This window comes from Sceloporus undulatus, chromosome 6, assembly GCF_019175285.1.
Source record: "Sceloporus undulatus isolate JIND9_A2432 ecotype Alabama chromosome 6, SceUnd_v1.1, whole genome shotgun sequence".
NCBI lineage: Eukaryota > Metazoa > Chordata > Lepidosauria > Squamata > Phrynosomatidae > Sceloporus > Sceloporus undulatus.
In genome coordinates this window covers 169,044,720-169,070,826 of record NC_056527.1, presented here as the reverse complement: position 1 = coordinate 169,070,826, position 26,107 = coordinate 169,044,720, and the positions used below count along the sequence as shown (strand labels likewise).

Below are 26,107 nucleotides of genomic sequence, written 5' to 3'. Positions count from 1 at the left end.
TCTTGCTGGGCCCAACACATCAGTAAAACACTCTGATGAAACACTCACAGGTGGAATAATCACATACTGGAAGACAGCCATCATGGCATGGAGAATAGCTAACCTCTATTCCATACTTTAGAAAGCTTCAAAGGCTCCATGAGCAACTTTAACAACTCTGTAAATACTACTATCCTCACATTGCAGATTTTTGGCCAGGGAACGTGGAGACATTCCCAAGGCCAGCTACTAAGCCCTTTCAAGCACGGATCTTTTGATATTCAGCGCAGCCCCTTAAAACTACACACTTACTAGCTGCTTATTCATAATTTAGCACAGAAGGACCCTGAATGTAAAAATCCAGAAAAACTCACCTTCCTTTGTTTCAACATGCCTTTGAGAAGTGACTGTTCACGATGAAAGGCCCTTTAATAACATGCTGTGCTGTCTGTATTAGTTGTTTACTCTTAAATCTTACTAGTAGGTTAGTTATAGATTAACTTTTCTGCACTGTGAACTTTTTAGTTGTTTTACCTTTTGTCAACAGCCTTGAGTTCCATGGCTGGGAAAGAGTATAAATAAAATAAAACTACACGCACACACACATATATATAAGGAATAAGTAAGATAAAAACAATAAAACCACAGAGGAGGACTTGGATTTATCTCTGGAAGACAAATTACAGGTTGGATCTCTCTTATCCAAATTGCCTGCGTCCAGAAGTGCTTTGAATTTCCTAATACTTGCATCTACCTAATGAAATATCTTGGGGCCTAAGTCTAAACATGAAATCCATTCATGTTTCATATATACTTTATACACACAGCCTGAAGGTGATTTTATACAGAATGTTTTTGAAATAATTTAGTACATGAAACAGAGTTTGTGTACATTGAAGCATCAGAAAGCAAAGGTGTTGCTATCTCGTCTCCCATGGAAAATGTTCTTGGCTGTCGCAGTATTTGGGATCTCAGTATTCCAGACAGCAAGAGCAAGAGCAGCTACATTTCTATACCGCTTCATACTGAATTTAGCAGTCTCTAAGCGGTGTACGATGTGTAAACTAAAAGGAGAGATCCAACCTGTAAAGACAAGGGCTGCTGTCTTCAAGAAACAAAGCCAAACACACACAAAACCCCACGCTCCTCTATGCAGCTTTTCAGCGTCGCCACTTCCAAATGCCATTTATTTCCACACTGTGACATCCATGGTTCCCAGAAGAACACTTGGCACATTTCTAGTAATAGGTGCTAAATTAAGGTCAGGCGAGCAGCCCTGGCTTCCCAAAGAGCGACCTTCCAGCGTGCTTATGCTACGCCATTTTAATCCCGCCGCCTGGATGCCTCAGTGCTGCAAGGAAGCAGGTGCTGGCCCCACACAAAGAGCCATTCACAAACTTGCTCCCAAGCTCCGGTGGCACCTGCAGAGGAGCAAAACACAAGAAGGCAAGGCTCCATCCATCCAGACACAAAGCAGTGGGGGCACAGCCCCAAAACCTAGCAAGATAAACAGCCTGCAAAGTCTCCTTTAAACACCCGTCGCAGGGATGCTGAAGCCCTCCAAGCCATTACCTTACAGGTACACTGTCCGCCTCTTGCTCCGCAGGAAATCCCAGAGAGCGACCCCGCTCTTCTGCGTCTCTAAACTCTCAGAACACATCATCCGTGCAATGCACCCTTTACTCTTACAGACAAGACTAGACAGGTTGGAAGATTCACTCAGGAAAAGTAAGTGTGACAGGTGCAACCAAAGCTGTCTCTTCCAGGCAACTGGAGAATCTGAAATATATATATATATATACACACACACACCACCTTCGTGGATGCCGGGGCTTGGAGAGAGCCAACTGAAACCAAGAAGATACAGGACAAAAATAAATCTTTCTGCTCAGCCAAGGCACCCTAAATGTGGATGACATTTACACACCACACAATATATGCCAACCTTCAGGGTTTCGGCCATCTGCACTTTCCAAAGCGACTGGAGAGGAAGAGGAGGAGGAGAAAAAGAGCTGCTTGGATGAAAAGAGGAAAGGAAGTGTTTGCAAGCCTGGCTTGGACTCTCATGATATGTCAAGGAGAGAGATGATATTCTCGCTGCCCCCAAAATATGTGCAATCCTGCATCTTGCCAGGTGGACCCTTGAGTCTTTCTCACAGACTTGAAAGAAAGATTTTGCATATACTGACCCACAGGATGAGAAGGCAGCCTATAAACACACCTTTTCCCAGGTCAGGATCCACTTCACCGAACCTCAGCCAGGCAGAATATCCAATTAAACCAATTTAATTCAGACCGCAAGCTCTTTGGGGCCAAGAACCAAGCCTTTTCACCCAAGTTGTCTTTCTGCAGAGAACTGCCTCCAGAACTGGCTCATCAAGGCAACCCCTGTTACCAACCAAATTGGTAAGAAGAAGAAAGAGCTATGGAGAAACATGGCTGTATAAAACTAAATCTTGTTATTGTTATTGTATACACAGATGTATAAATCCACATTTTGTTGCCTCCAAGTCATTTCCAACTTACAGCAACCCAAAGGCAAATCTACTATGGGGTTTCCTTGGCAAGATTTGGGCAGAGGGGGCTTGCCACCCTTCCTCTGAGAGACTGTGATTCACCCAACGGAGTGAGTAAAGATTTGAACCCTGGTCTCCGGAGTCATTGTCCGACGCTCAAACCACTCCAAGATGTGGCTCATGCGTTTGAGTTAAGAGTATGAGTCGGATTTTGATCCCACCTTTCCTCCAAAGAGCTCCAAGCAGTGGATACGGTTGTCTACTGTCACTCCATCCTCACAACCACCTTCTTGCGAGGCAGGCCACCCTGAGGGGGAAAGGAAGAGAATACCACTGGCAGCCACTGGAATAGCCACACTCTCTCAGCCTTGGCAATGCCGACCCTCCTCCAAACAAACCTTGCCAAAGAAACCCCAGGATAGTTTAGCCGTAGGGTCGCCATAAGTCAGAAACGAACTGAAGGCACACAACAACAAATGCCTACCCTTCCAAAATATACTGAAGAGGGGCAATTCATCCCAAGAAAAAAGGGTTCCCATCTTTTCTTGCAGAGACATTTTAAGGGCGCAACGTAGACACAAAGCCTCCATTATCCACAGATTCTGCACCATGGATCCCATCATCCACAGCTTGAGGACATTAGAAACAAACATTCCAGAAAGCAAACCTTGATTTTGCCATTTTATATAAGGGCCGCCATTTTACAATGCCATTGAGTTTAATGGGACTTGAGCATCCATGGATTTGTGCCCCATTGTATATAAAGGGACTTGAGCATCACTGGATTTTGGTATCCATTGGGGGCCCTGGAACCAAACCCAGCAGATACCAAGGTCTCAATGTAATATCAGCAATAACAATAACAACAATAATAACGCCCCATTGTGTGTAATGAGACCTGAGCATCCTTGGGTTTGGGTCCCCAAGGGGATACCAAGGACCCCCTTACAATGCAACCTGGCGCCATTTGGGGCAAGAAGAGGCCCATGGCTGGTGGCCACATCCTTGGCCAGAGAAAAGCATGAGCAAAATGCTATTCTGGGACTAAATAATCGGCCCTTTGCTTCGGAATAAGAAGAACAGACACATTTGGTGAGTAGAAATAATGCAACCAGACGCCACTTTCACTTCTATGGCTCCTTCCTAGGGAATCCCAACGTCCCCTGGATAGGATAAAGCATATAGGACAGATATAAAACCTAGATATATATATATATATATATATTATATATGTATATGTATTAGCAAGGCATTGCTGTGGGATCTGTTGCTTCAGAATAGGAATATCTGACATTTCAGGTGTGTGGAAATAATCAACTTAAGGCCACTATCACTTCTATGGCTCCTTCCGAGGGAATGCTGGGATCTGTAGTTCTTGGGAGGCACCCCCACAAAAGGCCTGAGGGGGGACCTTGCTGAAACTACAAATCCCATCATCCCCCTCATAAGATAAAACATGAGCAACTTATTATTGTGGGATCTAGACAATTGGCCTGTTACTCCAGAATAGGGATAACTCATATCCAAAGTGTGGAAATAATGCAACTTGACACCACTTTCCCTGTGGAATAATGGGATCTGTAGTCTTCTTTTGGGTCGGGGGACCTAGATGCAACTACAAATCCCCCTCCTAAGATCAAATATGAGCAACGTATTATTGTAGGGTCTAAATAAATGACCTGTTGCTTCAGAACAGGAACAACTGACATTTGAAGTGTGGAAATAATGCAACTTGACCCCACTTTAACTGTGGAATCCTGGGATTTGTAGTCTTTTTAGGGTCAGGGGCTTTCGTGAAACTACAAATCCCAACAGGGCCTAAAGAGGTGTCAAAGTGACCCCCTCCTCGATCCCTTTAAGGCTGGGATATTTAGGGGGGCACAAGAGACACCCCTCCCTCAGATTTGTTGACTTTCCCCAATACTGAGGGGAAACACCCCCCCTATGCAGAACAAATAAAGGTCAGCCCCCCCAGATAAACATATATCTGCACACACAGCAGCCTCCATTTAACTCTTTCCCACCATTTTAGGGGTAAAGAATAGGGGTTCCCCCCCAAAAAAATAGAAGCCCCCCATTTTTCCCCTTTCCCCGCCCGCCCCACCTTCTTACCTGCGAGGGCGGTCCTGGAAACATAAAGGTGTTTTTATTCTCCTCCCGTTCTAAGGGGCCCGCCCGCCCCGTTCTCACAGAGAGAGAGACGAGGCGACAACCGAGAGAGCAAAAGAGTGAATGAGCGCGCGCGCCGCCGCCACTGTGGAGACCCCGCCCCCTCTCGCTCTCGTCCTGCCTCTTCTCGCGAGATCGCTGGAGGCTGGAAAAAAAGAGTTCTTTCGCCTCACACACCTCTCTGACTCCGCCCCCTTTGCCAATCAAGCTTGATTCGGCCAATCGGAGGAGGCGTGTGGGCGGGAAAAAGGGCTGCGGTGAAAGAGAGGGAGTGGCGCGCGCTCTCTGTCTGTCTCCTACTACTCCCGCCTCTAGAGCTCTGGCGTCCAATCAGAGCGCGAGAAGCAGAGGCCTCGACCGATTGCACCCACAGCATATATATATATATATATATATATATATATATATATATATATATATATATATATATATGCACACACATATTTACATCTATACACATACATATATATATATAAATATACCTACACACACACGTGTGTGTGTATATATATATATGAATGTATTTATGTCTGTATATATATATATATAGGTGTGTATGTATAAATATATAGACACACACACACATATATATACACACATACACAAATATTTATATACACACACATGCACATATATATATATATATATACACACACATACATACATACACACTCAAAACGCAACCAGGGTTGCATCTGCGCTGCAGAAACCATGTCATCATGGCTCAGCTTTTAGTACAGTATTGCAATAGTTTAATTCCATTTGAATGGCCACTGTAATGGTATTGTGCTTTCAGACCTACAAAGGCCTAGAGAAGTCTTTTCTCTAGTAGTCTCTAGGCATGTCCAGAGTGCTGCCTTGTACTCCTTTGGAAACGAGAGTCAAGATGACTTCAGAGCCCAGCCCAGGAGAACCAAGAAGCTGCTCAGAAGTCTAGGAGAAAAGCCAGGGCATAAATGCATGCAGTGAATAAACAACAACAAACAACAATAACCCTTGTTGCCATGGGTTTGGGAGACAGGCAGCATGACCTCACAAGGGAGCTGCAGGCAGCTGAAGTCAATGTCAGGTCCAGAGTGTGTGTCCAGTTTGCCATTGGCAGTCAACCATGGCAGACTATAGTGGGCTGGTAGTCATGCTCTTGCTATGGCTGTGGTCATGTGCAACGGGTCAGAGTCCAATCCAAGTCCTTTACTTGCTGTGGTTCAGTGAAGGGCTCTTCATGGAATCTACGGCCGTTTCTAGCCTCCTGTTTCTCTTTATTGGAGTGATGCTTCTGATCACTGTCAACATGGAAGCCATTTTCGATTTCGAGGTTGAATGCTACAACGCCTGGAGAGATGTAAGCATTGCAATTTCGTCTGCTGGGAAGGAAGGGGACACTGCTTTGTGGATTTTGCTGGTTTTATGGCTGTGTTCATTTATAAGTCTAGAATATTTAGTTAAATAATTGATCTAAAAGTCTGACTTGCCTTATTCACGGCGGAGCAATGTAACTCCTGGCCTTTAAGATACCAAATGACCACTCCTTAGCTCAGAAGGTGGGCATATCTGAATGTCTGTGGAGTTTGCAGGGCCTCCCTTCCTCCTTCTCCATCCTGGACTTCCAGCCCCTGCAGTACGAAAAGCTCAAAGAAGGAGCAGCCAGTTTGGCAGGGGACCTGTTCCTAGGCTCCCTCCAATGGGAAAGCCCAGGAATGAGCAGCCAGGAAGCATGTGCGCATGCATGCTCCTCCTTGGCTTCCTTCCAATGAAGCCCTGGTGGCGCAGTGGTTAAATACCTGTACTGCAGCCATTCACTCGAAACCACAAGGTTGCGAGTTCAAGACCAGCAAAAGGGCCCAAGCTCGACTCAGGCTTGCATCCTTCTGAGGAGGGAGCTAAAATGAGCACCCAGACTGTTGGGGGCTAATTAGGTTACTTGCTGTTCACCGCTATGATCTTTGGAATAGCGGTATATAAATAAAACAAATTATTATTATTATTAATGGAAGAAAAAGCCCAGGAATGAGCAGCCAGGAAGGGCTTTTTATATGGAACGCAGTGGATAAGCCCACCAGAAGAGATCCATTTTGAGTGCCTTCTTCAAGGCCTCTAACGTAGTAATGAGACGGATCTCTTCCGGTGGGTCATTCCATAATCTTGGGGCCGCGGCAATGAATGCCTTAGTTGTCATTAACCTGGTATTATAATATTCTAGTAAGAACTTCCTAGATGTTCTGAGAGTGCAGGGCAGATTATGTAGGGAGAGGCACTCTCGCAAGTAACTGGGGCCCGAGCCATGTAGGGCTTTAAAGGTAATAACCAACGCCTTGTATGGCACCCGGAAACTAATTGGCAGCCAGGGAAGAGATTTCAGTATTGGTGTTATGTGGTCAAACCAATCTGGCTGCTGCATTTTGAACCAATTGAAGCTTCCAAATTTGGTACAAGGGTAGCCCCAAGTAGAGCGCATTGCAGAAATCTAACCGAGAGATTACCAGTGCAAGTACCACTGCGTCAAGGTCCTTTCGGTCCAGATAGGGACGCAGTTGGCGTATCAACCGAAGCTGATACCAAGCACTCCTGGCCATCGCATCTATTTGGAATGTCAATTATAGGAACGGATCCAGGAATACTCCCAAACTGCGAATCTCATCCTTCAGGGGAAGCGTGACCCCATCCAGGACTGGGTGACAAAACTCCATCCCTGGACTTGGGGTACCTATCGCAAGTATCTCCATTTTCTCTGGATTCAGTCTGAGCTTGTTTTCCCTCATCCAGCCATTACTGATCCAAGACAGGCATGCAGAGGAGTGTCCTGGACTGCGGCCAGCACTCACAGACACATGCTGATAGAATGGCTCAAGTGGATGCAAAACACAGACCTTGCAAGGATTCAGCGTGAAAGCAGTCCAAGAAGTCAAGCCGAGGTCAGGATACCAGAAGACAAAGCAAACCGAAAGCCAAGCCAAAGTCAGGATACAGGGAGTCAGAGTGGTCAAAGCAGCCAGAAGATAACAAGGGTCCAGTCCGAGGTCAAAGCAACAAGGAATCAAGATACAAGAAGCCAGTGCTAGCAGCAACCACACCAAGGGATCATGCAATAAACTCTGGCCAACAGCAAAGGTCTCTCAACAGTTTAAGTAAGGGAAACTCTCCCCTGTGCCACCTGAGGCTGGTTGGCTGATTGCCTCTCTGCAATCATCTTGGATCTGCGCCTGCAAGCACTCTCAGCCCTTCTCTCTTGGAACGTAGGCACCTCCAGGCAAGCTTCCTCCCCAGAGTCACCACTAGGCTGTTGCACCATAGGAGGGCCCTCTCTAGCACTTGGACCTGGTTGGGCCTCTTCCTCTGGAGCTGGGAGAGCACAGCTGGGACCTGGCAGAGCAGGATTGCTACCTGGTGTAGCCTCAATCAGCTCTTGCTCTGGAGGAGGCTCATCCACGTCCTCCGAGAGCTGATCTTGGCTGGCCATGACAAGGAGAGATGCCATCCCTAGTCACTGCAATAGTCGGGGACATAGAGAAATAAATGTGGGTGTCATCAGTGTACTGTAGACACCGCACCCATGTCTCCGGATGATCTCTCCCAGCAGCTTTATGTCAATGTTAAAGAGCATGGGGGACAGAATGGCGCCCTGAGGGACGCCAGATGTCAGCTCTCTTTTCCTCCAGCCTCACCATCTGGAATCTGCCTGAGAGGTAGGAACGGAGCCATTGAAGAGCAGTGCCCCCGATGCCTAGCTCCCTCAGGCGCTCCAGAAGGATACCCTGGTCGATGGTATCGAATGCCACTGAGATGTCCAAGAGCACTAGAAGGGTGCTCACATTTCCCCTGTTGATGTCCAGACGGAGATCATCGACTAAGGCGACCAGGGCAGTCTGAACTCCGGAACCCGTCCTGAATCCAGTTTGAAATGGGTCTAGATAATGGCTTCATCCAAGACAACTTGGAGCTGGAAGGTGACTGCCCTCTCGATCACCTTTCCCAAGAATGATAAAAGAGAGACCGGTCTATAATTGTTTCTCACCAGGGGATCCAGGGAGGGTTTTTTCAAAAGTGGTCTAATGACTGCTTGCTTTAATTGTGATGGAAATCTCCCCTCCCTGAGGGATGCATTGATTATAGATTGTAGCAATGTTTTTGTTGCATCCCCTCCCTGGGCGGATGGAGAGGACATGTCATCCTCCTGACACATCCAAGAATCTTGTCCACTTCATCAGTATTTACAAACTCCAAAGGATCCAGTCTAACAAGGTCCACAGAGTCACTGGATACCTCTCTTCCCATCTCTGTTATAATAACTGCGTCCAGATCAGCCCTTATCCGAGAGATTTTATCTGCGCAAAAGTCATTAAAAGCATCACAGCGGGCCTTAGTTGGTTCAAATAATACGTTTAGGGTGGGAGATGGTTGAGTTAGCTCTTGGACCACCCTAAACAGCTCTGCTGGACAAGACTCAGCGGACACAATACGTGCAGCATAGAAGGAATTCTTTGCTGCATCTATTGCCGTTCCATAAGACTTCAATAAGATCTCATGGAGTGTCTTGGCAGATAAACATTGATGTTTCTGCCAGCGGCGCTCTAGTCATTGTGCATTCTGCTTCATTTTACAAAGATCTTCCATATCTTATTATGATTTTTTTCTTTGGTAGGGGAGACTCCTGGACTTCCTGCTACATGGCAATCATCAGCCTGCCGTGCCTCAGGTCAACCAGGCTGGCCTACGGATGAACAGAGGGCAAGCACCAGGGATGGCCATAATGCATCCAATGTTCATCCAAGGGATCAACAATGCCCCTGTTCGCTCTAGAAGTGCCCCTGCTTGTGGAACCTGCCTGACATTTAACCAGCGTACAGCTGTCCCACCAAGAGCACAGAGTGCTCCAGCGATAATGAACCCCTCTGCACTCGGACGAGGCAAGAGAGGGAAGGCCACTACTACAGAACAACAGGGAAGCATGCTCTTAAGACAAAGCCCCCGGATCGCGGCCAGGGATGCCAAGATGCCCAAAGGCTTTTAGGACTTCTTAGAAGATCTATAGACAATAGACTTAGACTGTTAGGATTTTTTCCCCCATTTGTTTATTTCTTCTCCGGAGACCCAGAGACCTGGACAGCGTGCAAAGTTCAACCCCAGCAACTTTCCATGCCCCCTACCCTTGCTGCTTACCTCCTAGTTTTCCTCCCACAGACACACGCGCCCCCCCCCCTTAGCTTTGCCCTGGAAGCGAATAGGGGTCGTTCCCCCAGTCCTTGGGCTCCAAGATGGGGTCTAGTGGCTGCCAGGGCCTGGAACTGGGTCCCTGTCAGGAGGACGCCATGACAGCCTCTGTTCCCACTGGATGCATAGCCCACACTCCCCTGCCACAGCCAGCGGCCATCAGCTTGCCTTCCCTCTCTTGCCTTTGCAATGAGGCCGGGTTTGCTCTTACAAAGCACTGGGGCTCAGGTCCTTATCACTCAAGCAACATTTGAAGTCATCTCAGGGTCAATGTGAAAGCAATGCAGGGGCAATCGTGGGGTTTCAATCAGGAGCCATCTTAAACCCAACTGGGGCTCATTCCCGGGCTAGGAAAATGCTCTTTTCCCTTGAATTTCCCTAACCCTGGCATGACCCCCGATTGTGTTTAGGTTGGATCCTGACTGAAACCCCATGATTGCTCCTGCCTTGCCTTCACATTGTGTTTCACTGACCCTGGGCTAACTTCACATTTTGCTCTTGTGATAATGTCCAGAGAGAAGCAAAGATTCTGGTTTTGGTGGAAAGGAAAGGGAAGGAAGGGGGAAAGATAGAAGCACTTTGGAAGTGAAAGGGAAGCAAGATCAGCAAATGGGGGGAAAGGTAGAAGGATGGAGGGGGTGCTCCCTCTCTCAGTCCCATGCCTTTGAGCAGATTGAGTTGATCCAGCCGTATGGCTATGGGGCTAAGAGACAGAGCTGGGGGGGGGGGGCTGCTTTCTCTCAATGAGCCCTATTGCCTTGGACTAGCTTACCCAGCCCCACTGTGAAGGCAAGAGAAGGGAGGCAAACAGGTAGCCACTGGCTGTAGCAAAGGAGTGTGGGTCACACATCCAATGGGAAATGAGGCTGTCATGGTGGCTTGCCGGCAGGGACCCAGTTCCAGACCCTGGCAGCCACTGCCCTGACCCCATCTCAGAGCCCAAGGACTGGGGGAAGGACCCCTCTTTGCTCCCAGGGCAAAGCTAAAGGGGGGGGGAGAGGGAAAGAAGGAGGAAAAGAGGGAGGAGAGAGGGAATGGAAAGCAGCAGAGGAATGAGAGAGGTGGCAAACGCATGCCATGGATAGTAACACCACAGGTTCTCTGGTGGACTCTGAAGGGAAGACTCTATTAGAAATAAAGCGTGTTTTAACTTTTGGAAATGGATTCCTGTCTCTTTTTCTGGGTTTGCGTCACTGAATGCCGGCCGACCTCTTTCCAGAGTGTTTTTTGTATCCTGGGGTATAGTCCTGGGATTTTGCCGTGTTTGCAGCGTTGAGAGCCAGGTGACATTGCCAGCCTTTTCCCAGCTCCCTCTCATCTTCCTGCTGCTGTGAGGCCTGTTTGCAAGAAGAGGAGGAGGCAGTTGTGGGGGAAAGAGGTTTTTCCGTTCCTTTGGAGATGAAAGATGAAAGCAGAAATCTACGCACATGAAAATCAAGAACACGTTGATTTGCAAAGGATGTTTCCCAGGAGCTGAACTCTTTGGTGAGCAAGAGTGGGAAGCGACTGAGCAAGACCCCATATGCATGCGTCATTGGGGCCAAGCGCACTTGGAGGAGGGTTCATGAAAGACATATACCCCAAAAACATCAATTGCAAGAGACTATAATTAAAAAAATAATGAGCGAGAGAGGTATAAAACCTCTGGGGAAATATGGTTTCTCTGGAGCATTTGTGCAGGGCTGCCAAGGGTCCCTCAGTCATGGGCCATTGGTAAGGAAAGAGGCAATCTCAGCTGGACCAAGGAAACCTGGCTCTCCTCTATTCCTTCCCCAAATTTGGCCTCCTCTGTGCTTAAATGTTACAGATAGATTATCTTAATTTTTAAAGAAAAAACACTGAGCAAAGGCAAGCCAGCATTTCCCGTCTCCCCAATATTTCTCTTGCAAAGAAGAGATGTTTTTTCTCCATCTCCCCAGCATTTCTCTTGCAATATTTCTCTTGCAAATGTGCAGAGTTGAGGTGCATCTCTTGTGCTTTGGCACTCAATTCCAGCCAGTGTCTGGAAGCCAGGAATTGCCAGAAAATGGTCCAGCGTTGCAGAAATACTGTCCTTTCCTGGCTCTTGTTGATGCCAGGCAGGCCAACCTTTCAGATGCTGAGGCATTACTACCCTCTGCTGGTAAAACATTTTAATTACAGTATAAATGTGGGACTAAGATTGGGAAGATCCTAAAGTGTGAAGACATAACTCTGAGTGCTAAAGTGGGGATTGTCCAAGTCGCTGCATTCCCCATCGCCACGTTCGGATGCAAGAACTGGACAGCGAAGAAAGTGTATAGGAAGAAAATAAACTCATTTGGGATGTGGTGCTGGAGAAGAGGATCCCATGGATGGCCCAAAAGAAGGACAGATGGAGACAGCAAGGCTTCCCAACCCTAACATCTTTGCAGCTAAGTTTGGGTCCAGAAAGATAGAGGTGTTGAGGAACACGGCCCTCAGAAGTTCTCTTTGAAGAACCTGAAGCCAAACTGTTCGCAGTGAGCCTTGATGACTTTGGCCAGAGCCGGAGAGCCGCAGAAGAAGACATGGACCTTCCCTTTCTTCTCTCCGGCCAGTTTCTGGAAAAGCTGGGGAGAAAAACCACAACAGCAATCCAGATGCAACACCTTTTTCCAGCCTTCTCCCTAATGTGATTTTAGGCTGCATCAATAGAGGGATAGATCAAGGGACGTAATAGTGCCACTCTATTCTGCTTTGGACAGGTCTCACCTGGAATAATGCTGTGTCCAGTTCTGGGCACCACAATTCAAAAAAGATGTGGAGAAACTGGAGCCATGTGTCCAAAGGAGGGCAATTAAAATGGTGAAGGGTTTGGAAACCATAAAGCCCTATCCGGAAAGACTTAGGGAACTGGGTATGTTTAGCCTGGAGAAGAGAAGGTTAAGAGCCTTTGGGGGACCCACCTTGTTCCAATCCGGGCGTCCCGGCTGGGTCCTTGTCTGGAGGCCAGTGATGGAGTCCTTCTTCTCCTTTTCCGCAAGCAAGTCCAGGGCCATTTGCAAGCCGATGGCCTTCATGTCGTTCTTGCTGAGGGCCGCAGTCATGTAGAGGTGCATCTCCAGGAAGCGGTCTTGGTATCCGAAAAAAGAGAACATATCAGGGCAGCTGTAGGGATAGTTGGCATTTTTGCTCACAGGGTACAACAGACTAGCGCAACGGGAGTTTCCCATTAAAAGGAAAAACACTCCTGATGCTCTACTAAGGTAAAAGGAAAATGTTTATTGTCTCAGGAAGTCCATGTAAAGATAGGAGAAGAGGTCTGTGAGCAAGCAAGCAATGAAAGGTAAAATATACTTGGTTACAGATGTTCATAAAGCTGACTGCTATACATGCAAGTAAGTTAGCCATTACTAGAGGCTGCTGTCTTACATGACTTGTTAAATCAACACTTAATGTAGGTTTCATTGGTTTAGCAGTCCTGTTATAGCTGGGGACCAAGAACTGGATTTAGACCAAAGACGGTTTTCATCTTCCAATGACCGATCGCAAAACAAAGCATCTTAAATGCAGGAGAGGAATATGGTGTGCTATAACAAAATAATCTCTTTCATCACTGGAGGGAGCAAGGCTTCAAGAGGAACGCAAGGAATATGGCGTACTTGTACATACCATAGTTGCAAACAGTTGTATAGTTGCAAATTCCCAGCAGAAGCCTCCATCCCACTTTGGAGGTACTATTAGGACTGATTTGCTGAATCATGCATAGGGTTTAGTTAGGACCCAAATGAATAAAGGCAAAGCCCAGGAGGCCACTTACTGCTGGGGTCTTCCTTGGACTGGCTGAGTTCCAGATGGGTCAGGAGGCTTACAAACCACTCAAAGGACTTTTGGTCTCGATTAATCCAGACAAAGTCGACCTGGGGATGAGAAAGACCTCCTTTTCTCAATTACTGTTCCTCTTCATTTTGCAAACATGGCCCTAAACTGCATTTTGCCTTCCAAAGCCTGTCTCACCTTCTGAAGTCTCATGTTCTCGTTTTTAAGCTTATCACTTAATGTCAGATCCTGGCTGAAGGAAGTTTGCTTTCGCATCTGGTATCTAGGGGAAAAAAGAAAATCCAGAGCATCCATAGAAATGACCATTTTTGATTACATGATCTTTTTAAGTTGGCCCCAAAGAACGTAATACCCTTGAATCCTGGTTTTGGAAAGAGAGAAGATCTGGGCTCCAAATTTTGCCGCTGAGTCCAATATAATCTCTTGCGCAAAGACCAACCTGAACATGACGCTTTGCAAAATGGAGGCGAAAGGGGTGACGCCGATCCCTGCGCCGATCAGCACCGCGTGCTCCGAAGTGAAGATCCTCCGTGTCGGGGTCCCATAAGGACCGTCAATATAACACTGAAGGAGACAGAAGAAAATCTTAATGATTGTTTTTCAACCCTCATTGGGACCTCTTTGAGAAAAATTGGTGCAAAAAGTAACATTTTGCTCAGAAAACTATGTCCATTGTGGGGGAAATCAGGAGTTTGTGCAAACAGATTTTTCACACACATAAAAATGTCAAAAATCTTGCAGTGGCTGACTATTTTCTCGGTGGGTTGCCTTGATGTCCAAAGACACAAATACAAGAAAGATGCAAGTATCCTCCTAATTCATCTTGGTTTCTTTTGCAACAGGGACACACTCTCACCAGCTTCACATTGGATGTCAATCCTGTACCATCACTCCCCTCGTCCACCCCAAGATGATCACTCAACATAAGACACCTTTGGAACTGGACAAATGCCCCCAAGACTAGTAGTCCGTTTTACCTTGACGTTGCAGAGTCTCTGGTTCTCCAAAGCCCTTCCAGAAACCTGTTGCACAAAAACAGTTGCATTAGCAAAACGTCTGCCACGGTTCTGCATCTGCATTGCAGAAATAATTCCAGTTTGACACCACTTTAACTGCCATGGCTCAATGCTATCGAATTCTGGGACTTGTTCATTGCTGGTTCCTAACAATGAAACACAATGGCAATGACCTCCCATCTTCCAAAACCAGTTGCACCCATTGAATGCAGAGGTTCATGGCTTACCAGTCATAACTGCTCAGTTAGTAGGTATTTTGGACTTGCGCTTTAATGGATTTGGGCTCCATCCGCACCAGTTTTGACACCACTTTTAACTGCCAAAGCTGAATGGCGTTTAGCCTTCTCTGCCAGAGAGCTCTGGTGCAAACTACAAATCCCAGAACTGCACAACATTCAGCTTCGGCAGATAAATGGTGTCAAAACTGGTGTGGATGTAGCCCAAAGCTACAAAGCATAAGTCCTAAATGCCTACTAACTGAGCAATTATGACTGGTAAGGCATGAACTTCTGCATTCAATGGGTGCAACTGGTTTTGAAGAAGGGAGGCCATTGCCATTGTGTTTCACTGGGAGGAACTAGCAATGAACAAGCCACTGGACAAACTGGTTGAGCTAACGCTTGCTTGCATGTTTCTGTATGCTCTACCTGTTGCACACATGCTCCAATTCCTCTGCAGAATTTATGCTTCACAATGAGATTTACTTGGCTATATGGCAGAGAAAAGGCCCATATATAACCAGAGCCCACCTGGATAAACCTGACTTTTCCTGGCTTTGGGCAACAGAGAAATTCACTGCGCACTAGACTTGGACCCGATAAAAAGACACCTTCCCACCACCTAGAAAATTCAGCATTTAGCAGCAGCAAAAAGTATTAGGAGGGAGAATCTCCTTGCAATTTGTGCAGGTGATTTGTTGAATGTTACGCGACTTCTCTCTTGCAACAGAATCGACCTCTGAGGACCCTTTTCCCATCAGATTTTTGACATGTCCATAAATATGGCGCTTGGTCTTTCTCTCAAACGGCTATAATTTATATCCAATTTGTAGTTTTGGGTTGTTTTAAAGAAAGAATAAGCTTTGCTTTATAGGCAAAACAACATTGTTGATACTGATCACTTGACTGGTGATGATGCCAGGTGACATTCTCCTGTGGACTCTGCACCAAGTTGGTGTTCGAGATGCTTTTTTCCTTGGAGGGCGCATACCTTGAGGACAAGATGCACCCGTTTTCTGGGAGAGATCAGAGCTATTCTGGATTGCAGTTACCTTTTCACGCTCACTTGCACGCTTGCCGCTGGGATCGCAGATGGGAGCGTATGATAAGATCTGCACCATTTCATCCTGGCTGGTGGCCACAGGAGGCTCCAGGTCAGAGGAACCCAACAGGTATCTCTAGAAGGAAAGGTCAAGGAGATGCCCAGGTGAGCTGTAGTGTCCTACCGATGAGAGGATGCCTTCCCTACACTCGTTTCATACAGTAGACATTTATAGATGTATAACCATACAAACACATGGGTCTATTACACAAACCTCTCTTTATATTTATACTAATATTTACAGTGGGCCCTTGCTATCTGCTGGGGTTTGGTTCCAAGACCCTCTGTGGATACAAAAATCTGTGGATGCTCAAGTCCCGTTAAATACAATGGCATAGTAAAAATGCAAACTGTAAAACGGCAAAACAGCACGGTAAAAATGTAAAGTGACAAAATCAAGATTTGCTTTTGGGGAGACAGACAGATAGATAGATAGATAGATAGATAGATAGATAGATAGATATGGGTGCATGTGTATACAATTGGCCCTCCGTATCCACAGATTCTTTATCCACAGATTCAAGCATCCACAGCTTGAATATATATATTATTTCAATACATATATTTTTACTATGCCATTGTATTCAATGGAACCTGAGCATCCGCAAATATATATATTCAGGCTGTGGATGCTTGAATCTGTGGATAAAGAATCCGTGGATATGGAGGACCAATTGCCTACACATGCTTCCACATCTATATATTTATATAGCCGTATGTATATGTATATTTTCCCACAAAATAAGTTGCAGTTGCAGGCAACGATTGTTTCTGACAGAGGGCTGGCTCTAGAAAAATCCCCATACAGTCTAGAGAAGCCATGAAACCAAAAGTGGATGCGCAACTCCATGTGAACACACACACACACACACACACCACCTGCCCCCATGTCACTTAAGACCCCAGGCTTTTAGCGACAAAAAGGTGAGAGAAGACCAGACATTAACAACAATTTCTGTTTTGAAGCACAGACCTTCATCCATTTCTTGGAGCTGTTTTCATTCTGCTGGTTTCCGTCAGGAAGATGGTCCTGAAATTCATCATAACGCCAAAAGTATTCGTATAACCTGTTGGTCCACTGTCCCAAGGAGCGAATGTGGAGCCAGAGGGTCTCTTTGGGGAAAGAGAGAGAAAGAGAAGCTCAGAGCAGGAATTGAACCCTGAACTGTCTTATGCTCAAGGGTTTGTCATCTTTGCAGTCACCAGTTACGGCGCATGCTTGGTTTTGGAAAAGGAAGCCACAAAGCCCAGAGTGTATACACATGTACACATGTGCACACATCATGCTGCTGCTATTCTGATGGCTTGCAAGGGAATCCATTGACCCCTGAGCTGTCCCATCCATAACCTTGGTGTGGCACACGGCAGGAATGGGCAACTGGCTTTTCCAGGCTTCCTGGGCATTCAGACCAAAGTCCCAGCTGCTTTCTGGACGGCCGCTTACCTCTTTGCTCCGGAGCGCTGCTGATGGTGAAGGGATGCCACTCGTATTTGGCTATGGCAGGGATGTTTAGATACACATAGTCGCCAGGCTTGTAGTGGAAAAAGGGAGGCCTCTGAATCACCAGGTGAGTCACCTGCACAAGAAGGACAGCCAGCTTTTGTCAAATACATTTGGTTTGCCATCGCAGTCCAAAGACATTAGGATTGGTTCCACCCACTCCCTACATACAAACACTTTGGATGGCGTTCCCAAAATAAAATTTCCTCTTTCTTCCCCTTTTCTCTAGATCAGCGGTTCCTAAACTTTGGAGTTAAACTCCAAAATCTGTTTTGGAGTTTAACTCCCACAAACCTAACAGTCAGGAAGCTGAAGTCCAAAACGTCTGGAGAATCAAAGTTTGGGAACCACTGCTCTAGAAGGTCTTTACTTTTCCATCAAAGGACCCCACTTTTTTGTTCATGTTATCCATCACAGTTTGTCTGCGTTTCTTTTGGTCCCATTCTTTGGCAAACAAACCTTTGAGGGCAAGAGGTTGACTTCCACGATGGACAGCCCTCCGGTGTGAGACAAGGCCAACCCAAGGATCTTCTCTAAGAGGAACAGAAACCCAGGCACCACAAACCACTTCCAGAAATTCGGACCATGGACTATTAACAAAGCCCAGATGAAGATGTAAGAAAGGTGGGTCCAGTAGAAGACCTGCTGGGAAGAATGTCTTACAGGAAAGAGCAAGGGAAGTTTGGGAACGATGAAAAATTGCGTTGAAGATGGAAGACATGTCAAGGGTTTAAACAACCTGAACTGAGTTAAAAGGTTGTCTCGACACACACACTATTGAAAAAACCCTCCTGTGTGCAGAATATTTCAGGGCAGGGCTTTATTTCTGAAATGAAAACTACTAGAGCTCAAGCTGACTCAGGCATAATTACTTTCATCCCCTAAAGCCATTCTTCTATTTTAAAGTAGAGACAGAGAGACGGAGCTTGCATTTTCTCAATAGTGAAGGAAAGTCATTCAGTACATGTGCAAAGACATGCTCTTACGTCAAAGACCTAGCCGCGTTAGTCTGGAAAATCAGTGTGCAAAAGGAGTTGCAGGTTTTGTAGACTTGAGCCTACTTCTTCAAGATTCAAGTCTACAAAAGCTCATGCTACCACCTTCTTTCTTAATCTCAAAGGTGCTTACAAGATCCCGTTGCATAATGTTTCTTAACTTATGCGCAATGAACACATGCTTTGGCTGAAGATCAGTTGCTGAAGGCACACACACACACTTTTTTTAGTTTTATTTTTCATGCAACTCAAAAGGCTGTAAAATTGGTCTGTTTATTTACTGAATTGATATCTTGCTTTTCTCCCAAGATGGGGTTCAGGGCTGCTTGCCAGAATCTCAACTGGAATTTCCTCCCATTGCAACCTTGGTTTGGCTCTGGAAAATGACACGCCTCGCTGCTGTAAGGTGGGCTATACTGGTGGCAAATGGATGCCGCAGGTGGCTTAAACCAGTGCTACTCAAAGCGGTGGATCGTGAACCAGTGCTGGACCTCCACTCCCAGGATCCCTGACCATCTGGGCTTCTGGGAGTTAAAGTCCAAAACTACTGGAGGACCAAAGTTTGGGAATCACTGTTCTAGGCTTTGATTCAAAGGGCTGAAACAATTTGGGGACAGCCGCTGTTGGAAGACGATGGCATTACCTCGAAATGGCCGCTCTTGCGGACCAAGGTGCTGGAGCAGACGAGGATGAGGCCGACGAGGAGCTGTAGCGCCAGTCCTGTGAGGGAGGCCGACCCATAGACCCAGCCAATCTTGGGGCGGGTGGTGAGGAGATATTCCCAGAAATGGTGGGTGCTGTTGGTCTGGGACATTCTCACTAGAAGAAGGAGAGAAAGAAGGAAAGAAAGCCTGGGTGAATGAGTGTCCATGATGCACCAGACCTGCACTCCAACAAAAATATTTTGGCATTAGGGCTTAAGCTATGAATAGATTTGAACTGGTTGAGGAGAAAGGGTCATAAAGACCTGGACATTTGTTTCCCTAGTCTTCTGACCAGAGGTTCTGTCTCTGGGTGCATCTACACTGTAGAAATAATGCAGCTTAACACTTCTTTACATGCCGTAGCTGCATCCTTTATGGAATCCTAGGTAGCAAATGGCAACAGTGTCTCCCTGAAAAAGATGGACTGCTTGCATTGAAGCATCTGCCCCAAGGGACAGATGGAGGCTGGTGGTCCTCGTGTCTGTGGGACAGTGAATCCACCCTTGGGTTTAGTCTATGGATTTGATTCCCCATTTGGCCAAGGGCAAGTCACCTTGCTTGGGCAAATCACACTCTCTCAGCCTCAGAGTAAGGCAATGGGAAAAACCCCTCTTAACAAACCTTGCCAAGAAAACCTTAGGGTCGCCATAAGTCGGAAATGCTTTGAAGGCACACAACAGCAGCAACAACAGCACAACCAGGCACTCACCAAAGTTGGCCAGGTGTGCCCCGGTGTGGACCACGGTGAGAGCCGCCACTGCCCAGCCGGTCAGCTGGTGGAGAAGGACGTTCTGGTCCAGAGGCAGGACTCCGGCCGCCCAGGTGGACCGCAGCCAGGTCAGGCACCGGCGTAACATCAGCACCTCCGAGGCAAAAGGAAAGAGGAGTTACTTCCAGAGGCATTCTCTTCTGCAATAAAGGGCCCAAAGCTACTAGAAATGTGGGGACTGGAGGAAAGGTTCAGAAACCACCTCTCTGATTTGTTATTGTTGTTGTATGCCTACATGTCGTTTCCAATTTATGGCAACCCTAAGGCACACAGGGTTTTCTTGGCAAGTTTCTTCAGAGGGGTTTTGCCACTGCCATCCTCTGAGGCTGAGAGAGCATCACTTGCCTAAGGGTTTCCATGGCCGAGCTGAGATTCGAACCCTGCCCTCCAAAGTCATAGTTCAAGGCTCAAACCACAATGCTATGCTGGAGATGCATGGAGATATGTGGCAATTATACAGCACTGCTTTCTTTCATGAAAAGGAATATGGACCACGAGCCGAGACCACGGCTTGCTTGAGCAATGCAACCGTGGTTTTGTGGGCTTCTTTTATGGGACCCACCACAGCCAATGCCCAATGCCCACAGATGCACCCATTACCACGAGGAACGTGCAATTGAGGTTCAGGCATTGCCCGCAGCCTTTGGCCAGCATGATCCAGATGCCGGATCCGACGTGCTTCAGCGCCGCAAAAGCGAACAAGAGGATATTCACACACAGGTAGCTGCCCAGGAAAAGCAGCTTGCTTCCATTGTTGTGCCAATAGGCAGGACTCAGGTAGTGAGGAGGCGGGCGACTCTTCCGTGGCACCGTGGGGGGCTTTAGCCAGCTGGCAGCACTAAGAAAGAAAAGAGAAGGGAGGCAGAGCCCCATAAGACTCTGGAACACCTTCTAGATGTTTGGGTGCCACAACAAAAGCCATTGATGGTAGCCACGGATGGTATCTTCCATGTCAATGGGGTGGTGAGTCCACTCCAGGATTGAACTCGCACTCTATACAGACAGTGTGACTGCAACCTTCCTGAACAACAAACTATGCTCTCTGGTGCATTGCTCCCTGGACCATTACATGCACAAGTTTTTCCAATTAAAGGGTGGAAAATGAGGATTTTCATGTTATTGTGGGGATTCCTATATTGTAGAAAAGTCTACAGTGACCCAACTCAGACTGACCATCCTTTCTCTATCCATAATGGTTAGAGCTACCCATAATGGAGCTACTTTTAGAGAAAAACCCAATATAGGCTGCAGAATTAATGCAGTTTGACACCGCTTTAACTGCCATGGCTCAATGCTATGGAATGCTGGGATTTGTAGTTTGTTGTGGCACTAGAGCTCTCTGACAGAGAAGGCTTTATGTCTGACAACACTACAGATCCCATGACACCATAACACTGGCAGTTAAAGCAGCGTCAAACTGCATTTATCCTGGGATTTCCAGTTTTGTGGGATATTTAGCCATCTCTGTCAGAGGACTCTGGTGCCGTGACAAATGACAAACCCTAGATTCCGTAGCATGGAGCGATGGCACTTAAAGCAGTGTCAAACCGCATTAATTATGCAGCCATGGTCTTTTGGGGGAGAAATCGGTGCTTCCAGACTGTGGGGAATATGGAAAGGGAATTGTACCTGATGGTTAGGTTCTCCATGACTTCTGGGAAATGCTCCAGCTCTGCTTGGAGCTCCTCAAAAGTAATGGCTCCGCTGTGGTCGGAGTCGGCCGACTCAAAGAGGGCAGCCGTCAGGTCATCCAGCTTCTTCTCCGGCAAAGATATCGAACTCTCTTTCAGGCATGATCTCAAGACTGTGCGCAGCTCCTCAGGCTCAATAGACCCATTGCCTAGGGAGAAAGAGGATTCACACTCAGCCCCACGGATAAAGAGACAACAAAGGGCCAGAGTTGGGACTTGGATCATTTAGGATGGGATTGGGCAATGGAGAGACACCGACTAAGGGGACGAACTAGGCAAATTGGTACATATCTTTTCACGTTTCACAGAAGAAAACCTGGCTACATGGAACCAAGTAACGTCAGAGTCTGGCCAAGATGACAAACGTTGTCAATGAAGGAGAACACACAAACTAGGAAAGGCTGCAGCGGTTTGCTTTTTCCTGAATCTGCTGGGAAGGGCAAGATTCTGCTAAAAACACTCTTCTTTCTCCTCCTTGGGTTAGCTGAGTGCAAACTACTTTTGTATTTTGAGGTTGCGTCTGCATTGCAGAAATAATGCAGCTTGGCAGAGCTTTAACTGCCATGGCTCCATGCTATGGGATCCTGGGACTTGTAGAGCTCTCTGGCAGAGGGAGCTAAATATCCCAGCAAACTGAAATTCCCAGGATTCCATAGCATTCAGCCATGGCAGTTAAAGCAGTGTCAAGCTGCTAAGAATTCTTCAGTTGCAGATGCATCCTAAGTTTGCAGCAATGAATGTCAGTGGAAGACAAAGCAGTAAAGTGAGAAGAAGAGGAGGAGAGAGAAACTGGAGCACATTAAAAGCAGCTTTTAAATTGGGATGACAGAGGATTAATGAGGACTGTTCCCACCAAACTGGAACATTTGGAAGTCTTGTTGGTACCATCCATCCCAGTCAGGAGAAAGGCTAAACATCTTTCAACGCTAGCATTAACACAATGCTAAACATCTCTCAACGCTAGCATCAACCCATCCACTTCAGGTGATATTTGTCCATTTGCATCTGAAAAGAATTAATAGTGGGGAGGGTCCAGAGGTGTCTTGAGGGCCTGGAAATGGGGGTACATGATGCAGTCTCCTGGCCACACTTGTGCCAAAGGGACACAAGCCCCAAACCATGCTAGCACCTGCCCTCCCCAAGCCAAAAGCATTGCAGCATCGCAGCGGGTACCATACTGAGATGAGCGGATCCCGCAAGGATGCAAAAACCAAAACCTTGCTTTGCAAAACTATACGCCAACCGAGATGGCCTTTGGCACTTTACCGTCCACATCGTAAACCTGGAAGAGGAACCGGAGTTTGTCCATTTTGCTCCCGTGGACCAGCAACTTCAAGGCCTCCAGGAGCTCATCCAGAGTGATGGTGCCGCTTCCGTCCGAGTCGAACAAAGCAAAGAACCGCTCGGCAAAAAACGGCTGGAGGAGAGAAAGAGGAGCCCTTGGCAAAAGCAACGTTGGGCTGGAAACCAGACCCTCAGGTTCTGGTCTGGTCACCCTGTTCCTGCCACAGGTGAAGAGCACAGGTAAGGCATTGGGAATCATGTCACCAACACAATCTAGGATCTTGCAATATATTACATCCCTCCCTGCATTTTGGGGGTCTCTGCTTGCACCCGTTTCATCCTCTGTTCCGGCCCCTTGGGTGTTCCACCCCACAAATGAAACTTGCCTCCTTCACCTTGAGAGCCATTTTGAACTCTTCCAAATCGATCTCTTGATCGTCGCCGGCGATACTTTCGAACTGCTGGGCCACCCACTCCAGCCATTTTGCATCCTCATCTAAATTCATGGCACTAAAAAGCCAGAAACTAGAATGACCTTCTTTTATTTTTAAATGGCACATTTGCAGTCCAAACTGGGCATAGTTTGCTGATAATAAAGAGACCGCAAAGGATCTTGTAGCACCTTCAAGACTAAACTGAGCCAAAGAAGTTGTAGCATGAGCTTTTGTAGACCTGGTCCAAATGGGGATGCCTCATCTTCTGATTTCAGCTGCCTTTGTGACCATGAGCCATTTTGTCTAACCATCCTTTCCAACCAACCTCCATGCCAACCCAGAGCCATGCTGAGCCTTTGGTCTTTTATTTTCTAGCTGTCAGAAACACCCAGTGGCCCTTTCATGCCACGGCCTTCTTTGTTCACCTTCCAGCAAACCCTACTTGTGAGGCACCAAATCATGGGAGCGCATTATATTCCCAAATCGGGAGGACAGGGTTGCCAGGGGAATGCCAAAACCAGACAGGAGACAGTGCACCACTTTCCATTTCAGAGATAGGTGCTGTGGGTCGGAGTGGGAAGATGCTCTTTTTGGAAGGTGAAACCTAGTCTAAAGCAAGTACCAGGGTGCCCAGGGCTCAGCATGGCACACGCAGGTGGTGTGAGCAACTCAAATTGAATGGGCAAGGGGAACGCCTGGCCTCTGAAAAAATATGGCACCCTGGACAATGGAAAGCATTGCAGAAATCATTACGCACAGAGAGAGTTTCTTTTACATGTAGGAGATTGGGAGTTTACCCTATGAATATCCTGGGAAAATAGCGTAATTGCGTGAAATGATTTCACATGATGTCGCACAAAATCTGCCATTAAAGCATTAACATGCATCTTTTTTACTTTCGGTATTTCAGCAGCAATATATTTCTGATATCACTTTATTTGCGCAATTGCATGTGATAATCATTTGCGCCATTACTTGCCATTTCCACTTCATTTGCGGGATGCTTCAAATGCACATTAATCTCTCTTTAATGCTGAAATCAGCCCAAGTGTGATAAACCCCATAGTGTCATTGTCGGGTTGCAATTGGATGGAAATCCCATTAGTTGAGGGGAAGTTATATACATGATATACAACAGAGTATTATTATTATTACTACAGTGGGCCCTTATTGGTATCTGCAGTAGTTTCCAGGACCTTCTGTGGACACCAAAATCCACAAATGCTCAACAATAATAATAATAACAACAACAACAACAGTATAATAATTACAGTGGGCCCTCAGTATCTGCTCGGATTTGATTCCTGGACCCCCGTGGATAACAAAATCCCTGGATGCTCAAATCCCATTAAATGCAATGGCAGTGATATGATGTCCCTTATATAAAACTGCAAAATCAAGGCATGCTTCTTGGAATGTATATATATTTTTGAATACTTTCAAGCCATGGTTAAAGGAATCTGTGGCTAAGGAACCCATGGATACAGAGGGCCGGCGGTAATAATACTTTTTACACAGAGGCACCTTGCTCTGTTCAGTTGGCTGTGATTCTGCACTCAGCCGAGTAATGGCTCAGTGTCTTTAGAGAAACGAAACAAAACCTGTTCTAATAATGAAACTTGTGTGACGCATACTTTGTCCAGATCACAGAACTGGGGTCTGGGAGGGACCCACGGAGTCATTTAATCTGACCCCAGAGACAAGACACCTCTCATACATAGCAATTAAAACCACAGCCAAAGTAGAAAACATTTGCAGAGCTGAAAAGACTGGTAGGAAAAACAGCTCTAGATGACTCAGGTAAGCTAGCCAAGGCATGCGCCTCAAGGGATAAGAAAGAAAACACAGGTTACCTGCAGCTTAAGTCAGGAGGCTTCTTGCTTTCTCCCCTCTCTTCCTTTTTCAGTAATATTTTTAAAAGGATGTCATGAAGAGCATGGCATACGAGATCCTATCTTACACACAAGACTTTGCAAAATAGACTGCAAATGTCTCATGTTAAGATACAGCATTAAATACCTTCTTCTCCAAAGAACAGTCAAGACAGCTTCCCATCCTAAAGGGAGGAAGCCGCTCCGATTGGCACAGCAACCCAGAGACAGGTGCTCCTGACAGGCTGCAGGCAGAAGCAGTTAGGAACCGAAAAACCAAGCGACAGCATCATCGCCAGCCTCTGCAATAGTTTGCAAATCGAGGAATGAACTGTTAACCTGTTTAATGAATGTATAGCACTTGGTTAATTCAACTGAGTAACAGAACAGCAAGAATCCCAAACAGTGTTCTACTTGGCCAGAATACTTTAAAAGGTTTGGCGCAGTCCTCGCATGGCTGCATTTCTCCCAATCGTTCTGAGGTTTTATGACATTTATGTTTCATCTTGGCTCCTGTCTACGAAATAGGAGAATGCCCACTTCATCTACCATCTTCAGATATCCAGGGGTACCTATGTTGCCCATACAGCAAAGTACAATAAAATCCCAAATCCACAAAACAGCGATAACCTTACTGGGCCAACCAAAATGCATAAAATACATCTTGCAAGCTTTCAAAGCTCGGCCTCTTCTTCTATCATTACATGTTTAAGGTGAACCCAAGGACAAAAACTATCCCATTTTGCATGCATACACACACACACACACACACACACACAGACATATATATTTAGTAAAATGCAATAGTTCAACATCGTAATAACTTTATGTCAACCCAGAAATTTTCTTGACCTGCCTTCAATATTATAA

General features: G+C 46.5%; 3 protein-coding genes across 9 annotated transcripts in view; 1 reads left to right on the top strand and 2 right to left on the bottom strand.

Moving 5' to 3' along the window:
• GLCE (glucuronic acid epimerase) overlaps nucleotides 1-4,740 on the bottom strand; it is a 46,332-nt gene extending 41,592 nt beyond the window's left edge. For 3 of the 5 annotated variants that reach the window (XM_042472658.1, XM_042472654.1, XM_042472653.1), the window contains exon 1: nucleotides 4,608-4,740. The gene's annotated coding sequence lies outside the window, so the exon portion shown is untranslated. Of the gene's footprint in view, nucleotides 1-353; nucleotides 456-2,716; nucleotides 2,803-4,607 lie in introns of those variants that run through there. The other 2 variants (XM_042472657.1, XM_042472655.1) reach the window with 2 other exon arrangements.
• Nucleotides 4,741-5,425: 685 nt separating this feature from the next.
• On the top strand, nucleotides 5,426-9,976 carry LOC121935635. Its single transcript, XM_042477371.1, has 2 exons — nucleotides 5,426-6,006; nucleotides 9,304-9,976. The coding sequence occupies exons 1-2, from the start codon at nucleotides 5,773-5,775 to the stop codon at nucleotides 9,670-9,672; spliced, it is 603 nt and encodes a 200-aa protein (XP_042333305.1). The 5' UTR covers nucleotides 5,426-5,772; the 3' UTR covers nucleotides 9,673-9,976.
• An 827-nt stretch (nucleotides 9,977-10,803) lies between these two features.
• On the bottom strand, nucleotides 10,804-24,220 carry NOX5 (NADPH oxidase 5). Of its 3 annotated transcripts, none has more exons than XM_042477368.1 (16): nucleotides 23,319-24,220; nucleotides 22,915-23,065; nucleotides 21,587-21,797; nucleotides 20,558-20,795; nucleotides 19,898-20,051; nucleotides 19,128-19,303; nucleotides 17,949-18,131; nucleotides 17,433-17,565; nucleotides 16,962-17,101; nucleotides 15,939-16,064; nucleotides 14,630-14,674; nucleotides 14,092-14,216; nucleotides 13,830-13,914; nucleotides 13,633-13,732; nucleotides 12,779-12,945; nucleotides 10,804-12,442 (listed from the first exon to the last, which is right to left on the bottom strand). In XM_042477368.1, exons 1-16 carry the CDS (start codon nucleotides 23,490-23,492, stop codon nucleotides 12,311-12,313), a joined length of 2,340 nt encoding a protein of 779 aa, XP_042333302.1. In that variant the 5' UTR covers nucleotides 23,493-24,220; the 3' UTR covers nucleotides 10,804-12,310. The 3 variants fall into 3 exon arrangements, with proteins under 3 accessions (XP_042333302.1, XP_042333303.1, XP_042333304.1); XM_042477369.1 differs by having other exon boundaries at nucleotides 23,328-24,220; XM_042477370.1 differs by lacking the exon at nucleotides 17,949-18,131.
• Between the last annotated feature and the right edge of the window lie 1,887 nt (nucleotides 24,221-26,107).

Excerpts from the sequence above, each read along its gene's own strand:
- LOC121935635 (XM_042477371.1), top strand. The coding sequence starts at position 5,773 with ATGGCAGACTATAGTGGGCTGGTAGTCATGCTCTTGCTATGGCTGTGG. Across the intron at positions 6,007-9,303 it reads GCTACAACGCCTGGAGAGAT|GGGAGACTCCTGGACTTCCT; the intron begins GTAAGCATTGCA and ends TTTCTTTGGTAG.
- NOX5 (XM_042477368.1), bottom strand. The coding sequence starts at position 23,492 with ATGTGCCATTTAAAAATAAAAGAAGGTCATTCTAGTTTCTGGCTTTTT. Across the intron at positions 20,052-20,557 it reads TCAATTGCACGTTCCTCGTG|GTGCTGATGTTACGCCGGTG; the intron begins GTAATGGGTGCA and ends TTTGCCTCGGAG. Across the intron at positions 16,065-16,961 it reads GCTCCAAGAAATGGATGAAG|AGATACCTGTTGGGTTCCTC; the intron begins GTCTGTGCTTCA and ends CTTTCCTTCTAG.